Source organism: Cyprinus carpio, chromosome A16 (genome assembly GCF_018340385.1).
Source record: "Cyprinus carpio isolate SPL01 chromosome A16, ASM1834038v1, whole genome shotgun sequence".
Lineage (NCBI taxonomy): Eukaryota > Metazoa > Chordata > Actinopteri > Cypriniformes > Cyprinidae > Cyprinus > Cyprinus carpio.
In genome coordinates this window covers 6,822,039-6,841,379 of record NC_056587.1, presented here as the reverse complement: position 1 = coordinate 6,841,379, position 19,341 = coordinate 6,822,039, and the positions used below count along the sequence as shown (strand labels likewise).

The 19,341-nt window shown below is 34.1% G+C and overlaps 2 protein-coding genes across 2 annotated transcripts; both read right to left on the bottom strand.

Annotated features, from left to right (window-relative positions):
• Positions 1-1,278: 1,278 nt before the first annotated feature.
• Positions 1,279-9,620, bottom strand: LOC109072436 (solute carrier family 40 member 1-like). Its single transcript, XM_042772291.1, has 9 exons — positions 8,344-9,620; positions 7,033-7,136; positions 6,096-6,163; positions 5,788-5,947; positions 4,999-5,118; positions 4,690-4,815; positions 4,077-4,331; positions 3,044-3,706; positions 1,279-1,631 (listed from the first exon to the last, which is right to left on the bottom strand). Exons 2-9 carry the CDS (start codon positions 7,133-7,135, stop codon positions 1,372-1,374), a joined length of 1,755 nt encoding a protein of 584 aa, XP_042628225.1. The 5' UTR covers position 7,136; positions 8,344-9,620; the 3' UTR covers positions 1,279-1,371.
• Positions 9,621-9,852: 232 nt separating this feature from the next.
• On the bottom strand, positions 9,853-19,183 carry LOC109087061 (sodium-dependent neutral amino acid transporter B(0)AT1-like). The gene is made up of 12 exons (XM_042772289.1): positions 18,829-19,183; positions 16,270-16,410; positions 15,905-16,042; positions 15,623-15,804; positions 13,758-13,868; positions 13,537-13,649; positions 13,158-13,286; positions 12,491-12,647; positions 11,515-11,719; positions 11,227-11,386; positions 10,348-10,510; positions 9,853-10,245 (listed from the first exon to the last, which is right to left on the bottom strand). Exons 1-12 carry the CDS (start codon positions 19,025-19,027, stop codon positions 9,994-9,996), a joined length of 1,950 nt encoding a protein of 649 aa, XP_042628223.1. The 5' UTR covers positions 19,028-19,183; the 3' UTR covers positions 9,853-9,993.
• Between the last annotated feature and the right edge of the window lie 158 nt (positions 19,184-19,341).

The following is a 19,341-nucleotide window of genomic DNA, read 5'->3' as shown; positions in this document are numbered from 1 at the left end:
TGTGTGTGTGTGTGTGTGTGTGTGTGTGTGTGTATTAGTACACTTGAACACTTATCAGTTAAACCATTTCAACAGGCATTTCTTCTAAAAGCGGTTTTATTGGCTGTCATTGAACTGTCTGACACTTAAAGGGTCCTCAGACAACATTTAACATAACATATCAGCAGTAAAAATAATCTGTGAAATAAAATGTGTTTCATAATCCATAATATAGATTATTGCAACAGTTGAAACAGATGCAATGCAGTCTGAGTACTGTACATATATGTTAACCATTACTTCTGTAGTTACCATCCACAAATAAATTCATGCTAGAGTTCAGTATATAAAAGTTAAGTTCTGAGGTATACGATTCATCCATTTTGAAGAAACACTCAGTTAAAATAGTCAATTAAAAGACCTTGACATGATACTTATATAAACAGGGAACGGATACATTAAAGTCCACAGTTTTGTTAAAACGCAATCATTTTTCGCTTGAAAAGTTAATACTAAAAGATTAATCAGTCAGTCAAAAGCACAAATAATAAAAGAGCTATTCCCCTTATATGCTGTAAAAATTAGCTTCTGTCTGTTGGACGAGATTTGTAGTTTGTGTGCTAAGTACCAGTTTCCAAGTTTACCAAGTAATCTTGAAGAAAGAATATATTTACTGTTGTTTTATTAAGAAATGGTGATGGCATGCTGTTTCTGTTTAGCTGACAAATGTGAAAAAAGATTTACAAAAAGGTGTATACTTAGCTAATAATCCATGAAAACATGTTGTGTCAGCTATGTTGAGTTACAGAATGTTCTTCCAGGAAAGCTTGGCTCTCCTACTTAATTTTGATGGTGTTCCTTTTGACTGGCAACAGGAGGCGCTCTTTCCTGATTATGTTCACCTGAGTACTGCGCTGTGCCAAACCCTTTCTTTCTTCCAAAGAGATCATTGTGACATCTTTTTTTTTTCAATATACTGAGCTGGATAGAGTGCATTTTAAGTGAATCTTAACACACCCCTTACTAAAAATCCTGTAGGATTTTGGTTCTATCTGCAGGCACAGCGCAGGGATTGAGACACATTCACAAGAGAAATGTGTGTTGCTTCCCAGATAGCACATGTACATCTGCAATATGTCTGTTAAAGATTGCTTAATCTGGAAAGCATTTGCTGTGTACAAACATCTGATAGATGTCTCTAAGATGTCTGTTTTTTACATACATTCTAAATCATAAACAAATTAAAGACATTTTCTAAACGTCTATTTGACATTTAATAGGAAACGTCCTATAGACCCATTGCAGATGAACAAACACTCTAAAAAATACGTCTTGCAGATGTAAATGCAGACGTCAAATAGACGTCTCCGTGATGTACGTGTGCTGTCAGGGTTATGTGTTTGTATGTGGTTTCCTCTTGACTTTTCTGGCAAACAGGAAGTACATGGTGTGTCCCGTGAAAATGAACAGGATGGAGATGATGACAAGGATGCCGAAGTGTTGTGGCTGGGGTGCAGAGATGACCATGATGAAGTGCAGCAAGTCCATCAGGTAGTTCATGGAGCTCTGGACTCCATTCACCACCCCACGCTCTGATTCACATATGGTCTCCTGCAAGAGCTGAGTCACTGTCAGGTCAAAGGACCAGAGACCTGGAAAATAACAACACCTTTTATGGTATTTTGGGTAACACATCATGGTGATATCACATGTAATATAATCAATTAGCATATGAATCTTACTAAATTAAGACGTTGAGTCAGACCACATGAAACTCTATAATAACATTTCCTCTTTCCTTGCCATAAAAAGTTAAAACTATTTATTATTTAAGAGATTCTCTATAATAACATTTCCTTTTTCATAAGGAAAAAAAAAATTAGAATTCAAAGATATAAATTCAGAATTTTAAAAAAAAAATGAAAAAGCTAATTGCAACTTTTTAATCTCACAATTCTGACTTTTTTTTTTCTTCTTGCAATTTAAAGTTTATATCTCACAATTTGGACTTTTCTTCTCAGCATTGCTTGTTCATATTTCACAATTTACAGGTTTTTTAGGTATTTTATGTACACTATCTAAGGACACATAAAATTTATCAAATGTAACATTAAAGATATGTTACAAAGATCTCTATATGTATTCTATTTTTATTTCTATTAGATTTATTATTTTCACCAAATAATGCTGAAAAAAAATGCTGAAACAAATGAATCATGGTTTCCACAAAAAAAATATTAAGCAGCATATCTGTTTCCAACACTGATAAGAAAGTTTCTTGAGCAGCAAATCAGTGTCACAAATCAAGCCTCTGTGGCTCCCTCTAACCACCACCAGAGGGAATGATCACCCGAATACTAACTGTTCTTTTGGACTTCATTTCCTATAACTCCGTGCGTGGGGCTGATCACCTGCACAGGTTTCAGCCATTTAGTGGGCTATTTAAACAGCTCTATCCCAGCCTTCGTTGTGAAGTCTTGGACTTCTGCCTGGACTGTTATCTTTCTGTCGATTGTTTGCTGCCTGCCTTGTGGATTTACTCTGAACTCTGTCTGCTGCCTCCCCCGACCATTTGCCTGAACTCTGTTTATGATTTTGCATTGCCTACATTGTCTCACGCTGTTGATTGAACATTGCCTGTCTGACTCAGATTGTGAAATAATAAAGCTGCACATGGATCCCAATTCCACTGACTCCTCATTACAATCAGCATATTAGAATGATTTCTGAAGGATCATGTGACACCGAAGACTGGAGTAATGATGCTGAAAATTCAGCTTTGCATTACAGGAATAAATTACACATTCAAATCCAATTAAAAAAAAAAAAAAAAAAAATATATATATATATATATATATATATATATATATATATATATATATTATCATATATGGTTCACTATATTCCTGTTTTTACTGCTTTTTGATCAAATAAATCCAGCCTTACTGAGCATAAGAGACTTCTTTCAAAATTGTTACTGACCCCAAACATTTGAGCGGTAGTTTATGAATTTTTATTTATTATAATTATTTAAAAAATGAGGACAAAGCAGGCATCTACTCACCAACTCGAGCTGTAATAACTCCAAGGAACAGCAGGATGATGGAGACATAAGATTCGGGTCCTGTCCCTGCTGGCATGTTCTCAAACAGCACAGTGTTATTGGTCCAGTGAATGGAGGAACGGTCTGGCAGCAGAGGCTGGTTGCTGCTTCCACGCAGTGGGTATCCGTGCCTTTGATGACCTCCGGTCATCCCACCCACATCTGACACATTCCCGATATTTAGCACAGTGAGGTCCAATGGGCTACCGGGGGCAAACACGGAGCACAAACAAAGCAACAGGCAAACTAGGTGCAGACCGCTGGAAATGATCCCAGTATTGACCAGGCCACATGTTTTCCGCAGCTTTGTGAAAAGCACAGTACCCAAAAGCCCTGCTACAGCTGACACGGCCATCAGTATGCTGAGCAACGAGCCGCTAATACCCTGGGTGTAGGCGTAGCCGGTGGTGATGCAGTCAAAGCCCAGCACTGTGGTGTAAAGGAAGGCCAGGCCCAGGCCGGCTAGGAAAACAGGCTGTCTGTAATACGCCCTCCATCCTTCCCGGCAGGTGCTGAGGAGCCCACGCAGCCGATGAAGGCACACTGGTGTTCGGCTTATTTCTTGTAAATGCATGCTGGTGGTTTCCTCGGAGATGGCAGCAGCTGGACATGCTGAGGTCCTGCCTGAACAAACGAAGATAGACTGTATACATGGATTGTATATCTGTCATTCTATCTATTGTTATATTGTTTTTATCTTTCTGTCTTTCTTTGTATCTATCTAGTTGTCATTCTATATTGTTTTGTTCTGTCCATAAGGCCTATAAACCTTCAAATTTTAGGCTTTTAAAGAAAAAATTCACTTCTGAATAGGGAATATTTTTACAAATGAATCACTAACTGAAAACTTCTGTAGCGTGCTATATCCAGACCATCAGGTGTCATTGTAATGTGATATCTGCAATATCGACTAAAATATACACCAAACTACTGATGGTGTAAAACATGGGTCTAAACATTATAGATCTGATTATTTCAAAAATGTAGGTTTTACCTTGTGAGCGTTTTCTTTCTCTTTTCTTCTCTAAATAGCTTTGATGTTCCATAGCTGGTGGCTTAATGGACAATGATGGTACGATCCGGTAGACTCTGGAGAGGAAGATGAACTCTACAATGAGGGACACCAGATTCCATCCTAAGATGAAGCCACAGCCAACCACATTAGAGGACAGGGTCATTACCTGACCCACTGCTAGTGGAGCCAGGATGTTGGTCACCTGATCAATCCGCCTCATTGTAGCATTCATTCCTGTATAAGGAGATAATCAAAACTCAAAATGTTTTTGAAGAATATTTTTGGATGCACTGCAGTTGTGGGCCTATTAGAGCATTGCACTGTTAGTTTAGCAACATGCTAACATCAAACTCTACTGAAATCAATAGATTTTTTTTCTTCTGTTTTTTTTTATTATTATTATTTTATTTGTTATTTATTTTTTTTATTTATCTTTTTTTTTGCACACCATGTGGAATGTAGAGTTTCTAAATCGGTCAACTATGATGTTCCATGATGGATGGTTAGAAAGCAGCTGCCTGTGTAAGCATATATGATTTTCAATTAGCATTAGCACAGATTAGAATTGTGCCAACAGAAATAAAGGTCATACCTGCGAGATGACCACGGTTGTAGCCTGTGATTACCACTATCCAGTCCCTCTGGATGGCAATGGTGAGAGCTGTGCTGGCGAGGTTCGCCACATTTGCCAGGACGATCACCACCGTATAACAAACCACTGTGTGAGTTGTTTGATGCAACAAGTTACTATCTATGCTTTGCCATAGCAGCAGAAATGCTTATGTTCAGCAATGACTAGCCAGAGACAGAAGGCACACAGTGCTACTCTGAACACATGCCTGTGCTCTGAATGGGCATAATAATAACACATTTTAAGGGTACAAAACAATGTAAGAGTGACTTACAGTCAACCACCCATCCCAGATTTCCTCAATCCGCTTTTTGTATGAGAATACCAACATAAGCACGATGCTGCAGACAGTCACTGAGATATTCTGAATAAATAGGGAACCATGGGCCACTGTTGAGATGGATAGAGAGAGAATTATGATACTTAAAATAAACAAAAAATACTATCACTTGAAAAAAAAATGTTTCTGTCGTTTCCCATCAAAATCAAAAGAAAAAAATATTTCATTTTTTTATAGCCTGCTTAAGGACAATTATTATTATTATTATTATTATTATTATTATTATTATTATTATTATTATTATTATTATTACAGTTGTTGTCATTGCAATTATGATTATTTTTTGTCAATTTTTTTCATGACAATTCTCATTAATGTGATCAGATTGGATGTTTTAATCTTGAGATTAAGGATTTAATATATTAAGAATACATCTGAATAAATCAAAGACAGCACAACAATCAATACCATGATATATAAATAGCTAAAAAAATTGACTATTTAAATGATAATAATTAAAACTGTGAAATATTCTATAATTTAAATAATAATTACAGTAATGAGAATATTGAAGGTGCAAATTAATGATATACAGTATAATGCAAATAATATAATAATAATAATAATAATAATAATAATAATAATAATAATAATAATAATTCAAAAGAGAAAAAAAAACATATGACATCTTTTTTTATTATTATTATTATTAATAATATATAAATTATGACATTTTTTATTATTATTATTATAAATGCACCACAAAATGCATCTTTCACCTTTGTTTCTTGGGTTGCGGTCAACCCAGTCTCCAATCAAAGCCCCTAGTAAGAGCACCGATCCAGCCACCACCAGTCCAAAGATGCCAGTTAACAGCAGGTTATGCCCATACAGCTCAATCAGGAAGACAGAGATGGCGAAATGCCACATGCGATCACCCTGGCACGCGAAAACAGATGATCCACTCAAGATATAATACTTCACATTAAGTGTGGTACTTAAAGTATTATGAAAAAAAACCTGTGTGCCAGAACTCATGCCCTGCTTACTGAGTGCCAGCATGGCAGATACGAAAGCAGCTTCTTACCCACATAGATAACGCTCCGCTCACATAGATGAGGAACTTTGGGCCCTTGAGGTAGATGAGGGCTGATCCTATGAGATAAAGAGTCTCAAAAGATTTATTTATTGAATGTGCATTTGTTTTAGAATAATTGACTGTTTAAACCAGACAGCAAGAACAAGCGGGCTATGCAGATTCTAAGCATCTTCTAAAATAGCAGATTAATGTTTCTCTATTTTAATCACTCTTTAGTAAGCCTTACTTTAAAATTTAAAAGGATTGTTCACCCAAAAATGCAGTTTACTCTCTAAACCCATGTTTTGTTTTGTTTTCCCCATAAAGCACAAAGTAAAAATTATGAAGGTTTGTGCTAGTCGCTCCATGCAGTTATGATGAATGGGGAGTGAGGATTTTAGTTTAGTCTCATAAACTGTAAACTCAAGAACTGGGTCACTCTGATTCAAAAATCACCATTCTATTTTGTGAACCAGATTCTGAAAAACTCAACTCTAATGATTCATTAGTGAATCAGACATTCCTACTGTTCTCATGAACTGACAAGAACATGAAAAGCTTGGTTGATTCACAGTAATTACTTAAATTTCAATCCGTTTTTAACACAAAACAATAATATATAACTCTGGAATATCACACATGACTCATATAGATGATGATTTTGGTGCATCCTTTTGGTGCTTGGGTGTCATGGAAAAGCATGACGTTCCTCTTGTGTTCCACGAAAGAAAATCAAGCGCTTTGAAAGGACTTAGAATGTTCATTAAATATTGACTTAGTTTTCAAATTTGTGTAAACTGATCTTTGCATATTCTGTCAAGCAAACTGGCTAATTATGGCATAATTACGTGGGAATACCACAGATATTGACTACTTTGAAGTATTAAACCACTTCCCTCTATACACAAAAAAAATAGTTTGATTGAGTTAGTTTGAAGAAACATACGTGGTATATTCCTGGCTTTGATCACAGGTGAATCTCTGTCATTATCATTGTCAAACTCCACAGCAACACCACCACACTGGGCCCCCTCTATTCTGAGAGACATCCTGCACGAACAGCATTACTGTATAAGAATTTGGGTCAATAGATGATAAATGCATAAATCGTTCTAAATAAATATTTAAAATAAACTGAGTTCTTTTGTTGCCATGATTGACATGCCCTACAATGAGGCCTAATATATAAAAACCTGTAAATAATAATAATAATAATCTTTAAAACCCTAAAATGTATGCAATCAATAGTCTATAGTAAATAATGTTTAGTTAATCGTGTCACATTTTAAATACGTGCATAGTTTCCTATCACATCTAATAAATACTATGTACATAGTACAATACTAAATATTTTAGCATTATCAATGGCCAAATATTTTTCATTTATTATACACTACTATTCAAATTAAAACAGAGTAAAAGCAGTAATATTGAGAAATATTATTACAGTTTAATATAACAGCATCATTACTCCAGTCTTCAGTGTCACGTGAACCTTCAGAAATCATTCTAATATGCTGATTTGCTGTTCAGGAAACATTTCTAATTATTATTAATGTTGAATACTTTGCTTAATATTCTTGTGGAAACTGTGACACTTTGGATTCTTTGAGGAATAACAAAAGTAGGAAAATCAAAAGAACAGCTTTTATTTAAAATATAAATATTTTGTGACATTATAAATGTCTTTAATGTCATTCAGCATTAAAATCAACTAAATGCATCCTTGCTGAATAAATGTGTTAATTTACTTTCTGACCAAAAACCTTTGAACAGTAGTGTGTTATATAAAAAAATGCATGTAAATGAGTAAAAAATATATAAGTGTATTACTTATATGTACTGTGAGCTTTAATAGATCAGTATTGAAAATACTTTTTTCTCTCACTCTCTCTCTCTCTCTCTTTACAATATATAGTACACAATTTGAATTGGAAAAGGAATGTGAAGTTTTTGTGAAACCTGATGATCATCATTTGAAAATGAACCAAAGAACATCTCGAGCTTCAACGGAACCAAGAACATCTGGCTGTCACATGATCAATATTACAAATTTGATTAACCTAGAAATTGTGCGAAATATTAAAGATTTCTTCATCATTTTGCATCATAACATTGTTTTATTTTATTTTATTTTTTTCAGTTTTAAATTAAAATTTGATTCCCAGACTTTCAGTGTGGCCTCAGCCTTTCTGACCCCACTGTACACCAAATATTGAAATACTAAAGACAGAAAAACAGGTAGAAAAAAAATCACCTGATATTTGACTCCTCCTTTGAGTCCTCTTTGCTATGAGCGCTTGCTGTGTCTCAAGGTTGTGCTATCCATGTGTCCCAGGTAAGGATGCTTCCATGCAGGCCTGAATTCCAGCAGTCGTACTGTGAGGGACTTGATAACATCATAGTGCATGAGGGCACCATTGTATGAAACTGCCAGAAAAGCAGAACGAGTCACAGGCTGACAAAGGCAGCCAGCATATTCCACAGCACGTGACAGCAAGGGGGGACAATGTCACGCTTACCCCCCACATCACAAAAAAGACCACCCTGTCACTCAAATCTCACATGCACACACTCACTCACATAGTAATAAAACTCTTGACATTCTTATTCAACACAACATCAACAGTGATGTTTGCATTTAGATGTGTTCATTTTTATTGCCATGCCCTGATATGATTACATATTTAATTAATTAATAATAAGTCAAAACAGTCTATTATTATATATCAAAATGTTTTAAGGCAGTCATTCAGAATGTACTGTTCAAATAATGATGATTATGCAGCACTTTGAACCCTTTAGATTAACATACTGTATGTAATGAACATATAATGAATTCTCTTTATCTCACCACCACACTTCAGATAACAAAATAATAAAAACATACATACTTTATCAAATGACTCATCGTTTTCGCAAATGTTGCTATACTGTATGTCTGTTAATTTTGACCTACAAATTATCCTTTAATTTTATTATTGTGTGTGTGTGTTTGTGTATTATAGTCTACCACTTACTGATAGACCAAAGGACATTATGTAACTCAGAAAAACATATGCATATCTACTATGGTGTAGTATGGTGCTTAAAAAACACTGCTTTATTATATAGTACTATATATTAATCTATACATTTTGATTATGTTAATGATTCTGTTTTCCTGCTCTCTTTAATATTAACGTTAAATGTGAAAAATGATTTGGTGTGTCAGAGTCCTAAGTTTGCATGGTTTAATTTAACATGAATTGAAAGACATGTACAGGACTGTCCTATAATTGATTCCAAAAATTACGAATAATCATTATAGATTGAATGAATCAACAGATTATAAGCAAATTATTCAATGAGACGAATAGACATTTATTATTAAAGATAAATATTTACTGTGCTTGCAAGAAAACATTCCTTACAAACATTCTTCACAAAATCTGTATTGAGGGGAAAAAGATGTTTGGCTCAAAAAAAAAAAAAAAAAAAAAAAAACCTGTTTCTATACAGTCACTATTCAAAATTAAATGGCATTATTTGTTAAAAAAAAAAAAAAAAAAAAGTCTCTGCCATATGCCACTACCAAATATTCCACAGAATTCTCCTCTGATATCACTCAAAATTTGGCAGATTTTCAATGATATATCACTAACATAATGAGTAATTTAATATTTTGATTTCTGCAGGCCCTAATTAATATCTTCATTTATCCATACACACTGCTAGTAAATGTGTTTTGGAAATTTGGAACACAAAAGCTGGAACCACTATGGCATTTTGACAAATAAAGGCATATTTTTTAATAGGGACAATGGCAAAAAATAATAGCAATATTCCATCAATTCTGGAAAAGGCATTTTTCTAACCTTTGAATGTATGTGTGGGCCTATAAAACTACAGAACTTTAAATTTTATCTCATGTGTAGAACTTTTGGTCAGATTTCTGTGACTCTTGTGTCTTCAGCTCTTCATCCTGTATATGAACTTTGTAAGTTACAGAATCAATTTCTCGAACTGGGGCACTGGGGTGTTTCTTGCAGCAGTATTCTCGTATGGCTCTGAAAACAGCAGTACAGGGTATAGACAAACTAGGGATCCCAGCCAGGAGAAAGATTATTACATAAATCCATGAAGGATATGGCTTCTTCTCCAGGGTTGGGAAGTTTTCCTATAAATGAGAACAATATCATTTAATTAATTCAAAATGAATGCTTTGCAACTTAAATTTATTTTTGTAAAGTTTATTAAACTGATTAAACTTGTAGATCACCGATTCAGGATCCCAGGCAATGTAGAAGATTTCCTTGGTGACTGTGGTGGAAAAGTAGAAGATGAAGATGGCTAACATGATGAGGGGACTTATGACTCTCCATGTGGCTTGCCAGAAGATATTAGGCTTATGTCCAATCATAAATATCAGGTCTTCATTGAATCTGTTCATAAACAGAAGATAACGTAATTTATGGCTGATTTCAGTGAGCTTTATCTAAACTATAAAGTCATAAATGCATTGTTTAGTCACTGTGAAAACATCCGTGAATTGCTGATACGTGATTAAACTGTTCTACAGAAACAAATATATCTTCTTTAACTTGTTTATGTTCTATAACCAATTCTAATCATCTTGTTTTGTAAGAGTTAAAGGAACAGCTCACCCAAAAATGAAAATATGCTGAACATTGACTCTCAGACTATCCAAGATGTAGATGAGATCAGGGCAGATTTGGAAAAGTTTATCATTACATCACTTATTCACTAATGGATCCTCTGCAGTGAATGGGTGGCGTCGGAATGAGAGTCTAAACAGCTGATAACATGACTCCAGTCCAATGATTAACGTCTTGTGAAGCAAAAGGCTGTTTATAGTAAATCCATCATCAAGAAGTTTTTAACTTCAAACTGTTGCTTCCGGAGACCGAGTCCTCTATTGTGATGTGTTTATCAGATATTTGGTCTCTCATTCTTGACGGCAGCCATTTACTGCAGAGGATCCATTGGTGAGCAAGTGATATAATGTTACATTTCTCCAAATCTGTTCTAGTGAAGTAACAAATTTATCTCTTGGATGGCCTGAAGTGAGTAAATTTTCATAAAATTTTAATTATTCCTTTAAATACCATTTAACCGCTAAACTTAGGCACCATCCTACCTGTCTATCCCATAGACATACACAACTCCAATCATCTCAGAGAAAGCAATGATGAGGAGGGGAATCGAGCCGGCAAAACTGTCAAACAGGGCTAGCCAGTAGTTCCCTGAGCCTTGCACAAATATCAGCCCAACCAGGCAGCACACCAAGCATGTTACCCCTGTTGTGAACAATGGAATGAGAAATTTTAACTACTTCTGAAACAATACCATCACTTGGATGGAGGTATGTAAAATCTATAATGAATTCTCCATATTACGATGGTCAAAATATAAGTTTAATTTATACCTGAAATAACCTCTTTGGGCCAGCTTTTGGGAAAGACCTTCAGGTCCTGCAGGGGAACCAGAACACCCTCAATGTTGCCAAACATCGAGGACAAGCCGAGGCAGAAGAGCATGATGAAGAACAGGACGGACCAGAGCGGAGACAGTGGCATCTTGGTGATTGCCTCAGTGAACACAATGAAAGCCAGACCTGTTCCCTCTACACCCTGTAAAAGTGTGAAATTTATTTGTTTCAAATAAATGCTGTTTTTGTTTTTTTGAAGTTTCAATTCGTCAAAGTATCCTAAAAAAAAAAAACGTAAAAAATATTAAACACAGTATATGTTTTCAACATTGATACTGATGTTTATTGAGCATCAAATCAGTACTGTATACTTGAATGATTCTGAAGGATCATGTAAATACTGCAGTAATGGCTGCTAAAAATTCAGCTTTGCCATAAAAGGATTATGAAATTAAAATATATTATAAAATAGAAAACAGTAATATTAAATTGTAATAATATTTCACAATATTACTGTTTTTAGCGCATTTTTTAACAAATCAAAAATCAAAAGTCAAAAATCTTACAGAATATATGCCTAAACTATAACTGAAGGAATGCTGTACCCCTCAGTGTTTGAAAAAGTGATAATAATAATACTCATGATGCATTGAGGATAGATCTTCACAAAAAAAAAAAAATGGTTTATATTTATTTATTTATTTTTTAAACTAGTGATTTTATCTGCAAAAAAAAAAAAAAAAAAAAAGTTAATAATAATATACAAAAATTTATATTTTGTAGCTTAGGTTTAATGTTAATGATGCTCTTTAAATTTTGAAGATAAATGACTACAATTACACATTTTACCCCCAGAGAGCACAAAATCCTTTCGTTTATTAGCGATATAAATATTTGCACCAGTACAGGTTGGTCTTGGAAGAACTTGGTATTGGAATAAAAAAGCAGCATATCACCCATCCTTATACTGTACCTCACTGAGGAAGCTGTTTAGATCACAGGTCTTAAGAGCAAGGCTGCTGATGATATCAGGGTTTGTAGTATTAAGGCTGTGGAGAGCTTCTTGATAGTTGCTCTCAGTAATGTTTCCCTCTGGCAGATCAAATGTGTTGAGAAGAGTCAAGATGTTCCTGCAGGACAAAGTCATGATAAGTGCTTCAGAATGGAGTTTAAATGTGTTATAACCACTGATCTATATAATCTCTGTTATAGGTCAGTGGTTATAATACTATTTTAATATTAGTTAATGCATTAGGTATGGTAAGACAAGAACTTTTTATATAAATCTTTAAGAAATGCGATTATGAATGATATATACTGTATATATATATATATATATATATATATATATATATATATATATATATATATATAATATAAAAACTATCATGTTAAATATAAGATTTTAGTTTAGCAATAACATAAATCAAGGTTAGCATATGCTGTAAAAGTACTATCCATAGTTGACTTTTGCATTAAATGTGCTAACATAATACATCCACAGTGCCAAGAGAAACCAAAAGTATCAAAAACTACTCAAGTGAGTGTCGTCACATTTATCCACATCTGTGAAACTGTCATGAATCACTTTTTCCCAAAACGGAAGGTCAGATGATAATGTGACACTACCAAACACTTACCCACTCAAACAGTCATCAAATCTCTCTGTAGCTCTGAAACCAATGATGCTGTAGATGACAGTGGCAGCGTAGATCGAGGTAAAGGCATTAATGATGGAGATGATTACTGCATCTTGCTCACAGTTATTGCTGATGGAAAGAGAGGGAATAGTTTGATAATCACTGAGGTATTTGCAGTGAACACTGGGTGGGATTTTTTTGTTGCACTCTTAAATTGTCTGTAAGAATGAACCTCGCAGAGACAAATGTGCAACCTTTCACACAATAAAAGGCTTTATACAAAAAAAAAAAAAAAAAAAAAAAAAAAATCTGTATATGTATATACTGTAGTGTAAAAAATGCCTCAACAAACACAAAAACACTTAAAACATGAACTTACTGCACAGAATTATAGCTGGAAAAGGAGATGAGACCTCCAAAAGCCAGAGAAAATGAATAAAAGACTTGTGCACCTGCATCTAACCATGTGGTTGGGTTTGCCAACTCATTTAGCTGCAAACAAATACACAATTTTGTGTTTTATGAGAGCACTGGATGTGTTAAAACGTTTTATGTCATGAAAGTAAATCTCTGTTGAATTTGTTTGATTTTGACACTCACATCTGGAGTGAAGAGGAACTTTATACCGTCAACGGATCCTTTCAGAGTCAGTCCTCTGATCAGGAAGATCGTAAGAACTACGTATGGCAGTGTAGACGTCACATAAACAGCCTTTAAAGAGAAAAGAGGAGAGGAAATCAACCTTAATTACATGTGAATATCATATCTAATCAAATCTGATGACAAATACTTTGGACAGGGAGTTCAAACTTTATGTTTTGTGGCTCTTGATTTAGAGATAAACACTGACATTCTGGAATTATAATCCTTTTTTACTGCAACAGTTAAAAGAAACTGTCTGCTTAATTGTTCACAAGAGCTGTAAAGCCGTAAAGCTGTTCTGTGCTGGAAATTTTTACAAGCAGGTGTCCTTACAGTACATCACTGTGATCTTTATTCTTTATTTCAACATTCGTTTATAGCATTCTCATGATATGAAAAGGCATAACCTTTGACAGCTGTATTAAGTACTGTTTTACTGGTAAAGCTGTCTTACTAGAGCATTCATGATTACAGATTAGCACAGGGTTTCCCAAACCTTATTTTGTCAGTCGAACCCCTTAGATGTAAAATATTTACTTTATATTTACTAAAGTCTGATTACACTGTATACCCCACATTCACATGTTAAAATATTTAACAGTTTTATTTGATATAGACTTAATATAGACTGTTATTTTGATTGTTTTTATTTATTTATATATGGATGTACATATAGAGGGTGTATTATCGTTGCTGTCATTTTACTCTAATTATAAAAATTAAGATATAAATATTACTGTTGTAAATTACAATTGACCGTGTGACCAGGGGGCGGGGCTGAGAGCCGTGGGAACGGAGTGAGGCCGGTGGAGTAAATATTAATGCACGACACCTGAGCCACTCACCGGTCTTGAGTCCCACGGAGGAGCTCCGGAAGGATAAAAGGAGGAGTGACGACAGTGAAAGACGAGAGAGGATCAGGCCTGGATTTTATTTTGTGTTTTGTTTCTGTTTGTGAGTGTCAGTCATCCGCGAGGGGCTGTCACTTTCTTTTGTGTTTATTTTATTATGAAAGTTTTTGTTTAAATCGCCAGTTCCCACTACCTTCTTCTTAGTGATTACCAACGTTTGTTACAGTCCGATATAATAAAGAAAAATAATAATACTTGACCCTTACACAAAGAAAATATGCTTCCTATAGGCTATTGCCAATCAGTATTCAAATATTTATTGTAGAATATAGAATAATACATAGGCTAAGAAACTGAGGACTTATAAGCATGAACCAACCAAACAAACTAATGAGGTAACTAACAAGACAACAGGTGGACAGAATGAACAAAATTAGAACACAGGAAAACTTGGCCAAAACCCAATGCAAACACAAGACTACACATAGATACACATATATTCATATATTGAAAAATATGTGACAATATATTTCCTTACATATTGTATGTAATATATTCAATAATAAATTTCATATATAAATGTAAATGTAATAAAATATCACACACACACACACACACACACACATATATATATATATACACGATGTACAGTGCTCTGTACAGTATATATTTTACATATTATTTTGTTTCATATGCCCTAATAATTCGTTATTAATTAATAAATTAAGTTTGTGAGAAGCAAAAACTGAGGTTCTCTGATGGTGAATATACTGTAATTTTTTTTTTTTATTATTATTATTATTTTACATTTCATGAACCCCTGCAGCTCCTTCACATTTGAGAAACTGAATTAGCAAATTAACAAAAGCTGTGAACGTAAATATATTTATATATTATATTATATAAAATCTATTGTTTCAAATTCTGAAATATTCTTGTTTTCCATTAGTGCTGTTATTTGAGCAGCTCTACCTTTCCAGTCGTCTCTATTCCACGGATGCAGCAGACATACAGCACTCCCCAGGCTGAGATCAGACAGAGGATCATCCACCACTGCAGACCTCCTGTATCCTCTATGGCCGCTGAGGTGTTCAGAGTCTCACGATACCAGAAATAATCCACAGGTGAGCTCCTCTCACACTCAGAAACTAGTCCTGCCAATATTGAACATAATGTCCATAGTGGCATTTAAAAAAAAAGACACACACACACCCCCCGAATTTAGTTCCTCCTCAGGGTGCTCATATACTGTACCTGTCCTGTTGGCATTGATGGGACACTGGCTCCAAGGCAGAGGCTCCTGGAAGGAGTTGAAGAAGTACCACATGACCCAGGCTATGATGGTGTTATAGTACAGACTGACCAGAAAAGACACACACAGAGATGCAATACCTGAAACAGAACAGGAAGTAACCTGCTTAGATCACATACTCAACATGGACATATTACTTAGAAGTCTTTTATTTATTAAAATTATAAATGTCTTTACTCAATTTATTTCATTCTCATTGAATAAAAATATTAATTTCTATTTTCTATTAATATTAAAAAAACTGACCTCATTTATTTGCGTACAATTTCTATTATTTGTACTATACTTAATATAATATTTTGCTCACCAACTCCTAGCATGTAGGGGTTAATAGTTCTCCACACCCCAACACTTCCTTTTCTTAGTCGCTGACCAATGGCAAACTCTAGATGGAGGAGAGGAATTCCCTCAAAAACCAGCAGGATTAGAAAGGGAATCATGAAAGCCCCTGAAAGAAAAGAAATATTATTTACATTAGCATGTAATATGTCATTGATGTTTTTCACATCTTGTGGTTCTGTGTTTTCCACCACTGATAAGTCATAACCTCAGATATAATCTATCAATATAATCACATTTTTATTCATACTACTGAAGTCAATGGGGGCCATCAACTGTTTGGTTATGTCTTTTATGTTGAAAAGAAGAAGAAAAAAATCATTTTTTGGTTTGGGTGTTTGGGTGATCTATCCCTTTAATAGATTGTACAAAATGGTAGGCTATATTACATATAATATACAGTTACTCAGTTGTAAATTAATTTACATTTGTAAATTTCCATTAAGATTTTTTTTTTTGGCTACTTAAAAGGAGCAAAGTCATTTCTGGAACAGATGCCATTGTCAGCCATTTTCATGGCAGTTGAGTTAATGGTTGGCTGGGACGCTGTGACCCTTGAGGAGTTCTCACTTGAAGTGATCTTACCACACTGTCTAGTTAACCTTAAGCTGAGATCTGTGGTAAAATAGTTACATACATTTATTGCACTTACCGTAAACCTGTGAAAATTAATAAAAAGGCTTTAAGAGCCAAAGCTTTTGGATAGTATCTCATAAAAGAAAATCCCTTACACAAATTTATACCAGAGTAATCGGAGTTTATAAGCATATTAAAGAATATAGCTACATAGACACTAGGAGCTGTTACTACTGTAAAGCCATAACAGATCAATGCAGGAGCTCCTTCAAAGAAGCTTTCAGAATCTTAATTATTTTATTTTTGATGACAGTAGTGACTGTAACATAAATGCAGTTTTATTACAATAACAACTTTAGTAGTATTTTGAAATCTCTATTGTAAACTTTTATAAGGTAAACGTGTTGCTCTAATAATTGTTTGCATTGAAGTAATTAATCTATCATTGTAATATTACTAGGATAATTGAATATAATTATTTTAATGTAAATGAGCGAATCCTATGAATTATTACATTTCTTAAGCTAGAAAGAATAAAATATCTTAAAACTTTTCATATTCTGATTAGTTTGTTTAATTGCATTACAGAGAATGTTAACTCAACAAATGAAAGTTCTGACATACAGTATTGTGTATGATAATGTTGTCACTATATATACTATACAGTAAATATAGTTCTGTGTCCTGTTTGTTTGTTTGTTTGTTTATTTGTTTGTTTTTTTACTTCACACATCAAATATCTCATATTTCATCTCTTGGTATACTAACTATTAAAAATAGTTATTAGGGGCAAAATTGTTGGTTGTTTATGCCCCACAATTGATGGGCATAATTTGTGTCAAGTTTATATGCGTAATTTTAACACAACAAATTTTGAACTGGTTTATGCAAATTTCACTCTATGTTTAAAATATATTTTTGATATTTTTATGATGAATTTCCATATAGGTTAAGATTTAACTTCTGAATCTGGGACAAGATTGAAATAATGCAATTTGCATAAAAAGCATTTGAAAAGTAGAAAATGCAAACAGTTGTTAAAATAATTAAAACTGCCAAATCATTACCTCCACATTAAAATAAAAAAAAACCACCAAATAAATACATACACTAAAACACCCCACCCCCGAAATACATACACTATAATGTTTTATTATTATGATTATTTCATGGTATTAATAATAATATTAAGTTATATTATTGAAAATGTTATTCAGATTTTGAGATGGCAATAATGAATGTTAATTTCATTTGATATGTTGAGCTATGCCGAAGGGGAAAAATAAAGAAAGATATGTGAAAAATTATTGCATACTGCTTATAAAAAATAAAATACAATAATAATAATAATAATAATAAAACAGATAAAAAAATATACACAAAAATCTAAAAAAAAGTAAAAAAAAAAGTGACCTCATATTTTGTATACATTTATTTCAAGCAATTTATTAAACATTGAATTTAATCCTTTTTGATTAAACTGTAAAAAATAAATATAAATAAATAGAAGTGGTAAATAAAAAAAGGATCATATATATAAAATGTACTCCAATGATCCTTATTTTATTTACAACTTCTATTTATTTATATGAATAGAAGTAGAAGTAGAATTGTATAATTAATTAGTGTTAATTATAAACACACACTGAAAAATAACAGGAAAAGTACTGTTAGCTAAATACTGGGACCTTATACCTGAATTATACTAACATTACTATTAATTATAAAATACAACACAATGCAGTATACAATTCAAAATACAAGTGAAAAAAAAAAAAAAACGAAAAATACTATCCTTTTTTTACAGATTGTATTTATTTATTAATTTTTGATTGTGGATCTGACATAAGGGTCCAGCTCTAATCTGAATTGATAGAAATGAAGGCCTCTAAGTGGTTAGAGCACAGATCCACTAAAATTCAGCCCCTTATAAACCCAAGCAAGCACTCACCTCCTCCATGACTCTGGCACAGGTACGGGAAGCGCCAGACGTTGCCCAAACCCACACAGAAGCCCACGCAGGTCAGCATGTACTGGGCTTTGTTGTCCCACTTGGGTCTGTCTCCAGCCTCCTCCACCTCCAGCCGTTCCAGCTCATCATGGCTCAGGATCCTGTCCTCCAGGCCTGGGTTCGGCAACTTCAGCTTCATGATCTCCTGGGCTCCCTGCGTGTTGGTTAGCAGTAGGTATCTGTGAGTGAATCTCTGATGGTGTCGACAGCAGGGAGCTGTGGGAGATAAGGACTTTCTGAGTGGATGCAGAAGTATATGTAGCGAACTTTGACATCATCCCACCAGGCCAGTGAGTCACGGTGTGTCTTGAAGATGGGGAAAATGTCCTGTCAGCTGAATCTGAAAAGAAGGGCTGTGACTGGGACTCTTTGCATGGCAATAATTAATGTCTTATCAGAGATTGAGAATCCGATTACATGTACATGTCTCTGTATACCCATGCTTGTGGTTAA

What these genes read in the sequence shown, in the direction of transcription:
- LOC109072436 (XM_042772291.1), bottom strand. Translation starts at nt 7,135, where the DNA reads ATGTCTCTCAGAATAGAGGGGGCCCAGTGTGGTGGTGTTGCTGTGGAG. An exon ending in CAAAGCCAGGAATATACCAC is followed by an intron (nt 6,164 to 7,032) that starts GTATGTTTCTTC and finishes TTTATCTCATAG; the next exon opens with GATCAGCCCTCATCTACCTC. An exon ending in CAACCGTGGTCATCTCGCAG is followed by an intron (nt 4,332 to 4,689) that starts GTATGACCTTTA and finishes CTCCTTATACAG; the next exon opens with GAATGAATGCTACAATGAGG.
- LOC109087061 (XM_042772289.1), bottom strand. Translation starts at nt 19,027, where the DNA reads ATGAAGCTGAAGTTGCCGAACCCAGGCCTGGAGGACAGGATCCTGAGC. An exon ending in GTGCCAGAGTCATGGAGGAG is followed by an intron (nt 16,411 to 18,828) that starts GTGAGTGCTTGC and finishes CTTTTCTTTCAG; the next exon opens with GGGCTTTCATGATTCCCTTT. An exon ending in CCCCTACATGCTAGGAGTTG is followed by an intron (nt 16,043 to 16,269) that starts GTGAGCAAAATA and finishes GTTCTGTTTCAG; the next exon opens with GTATTGCATCTCTGTGTGTG.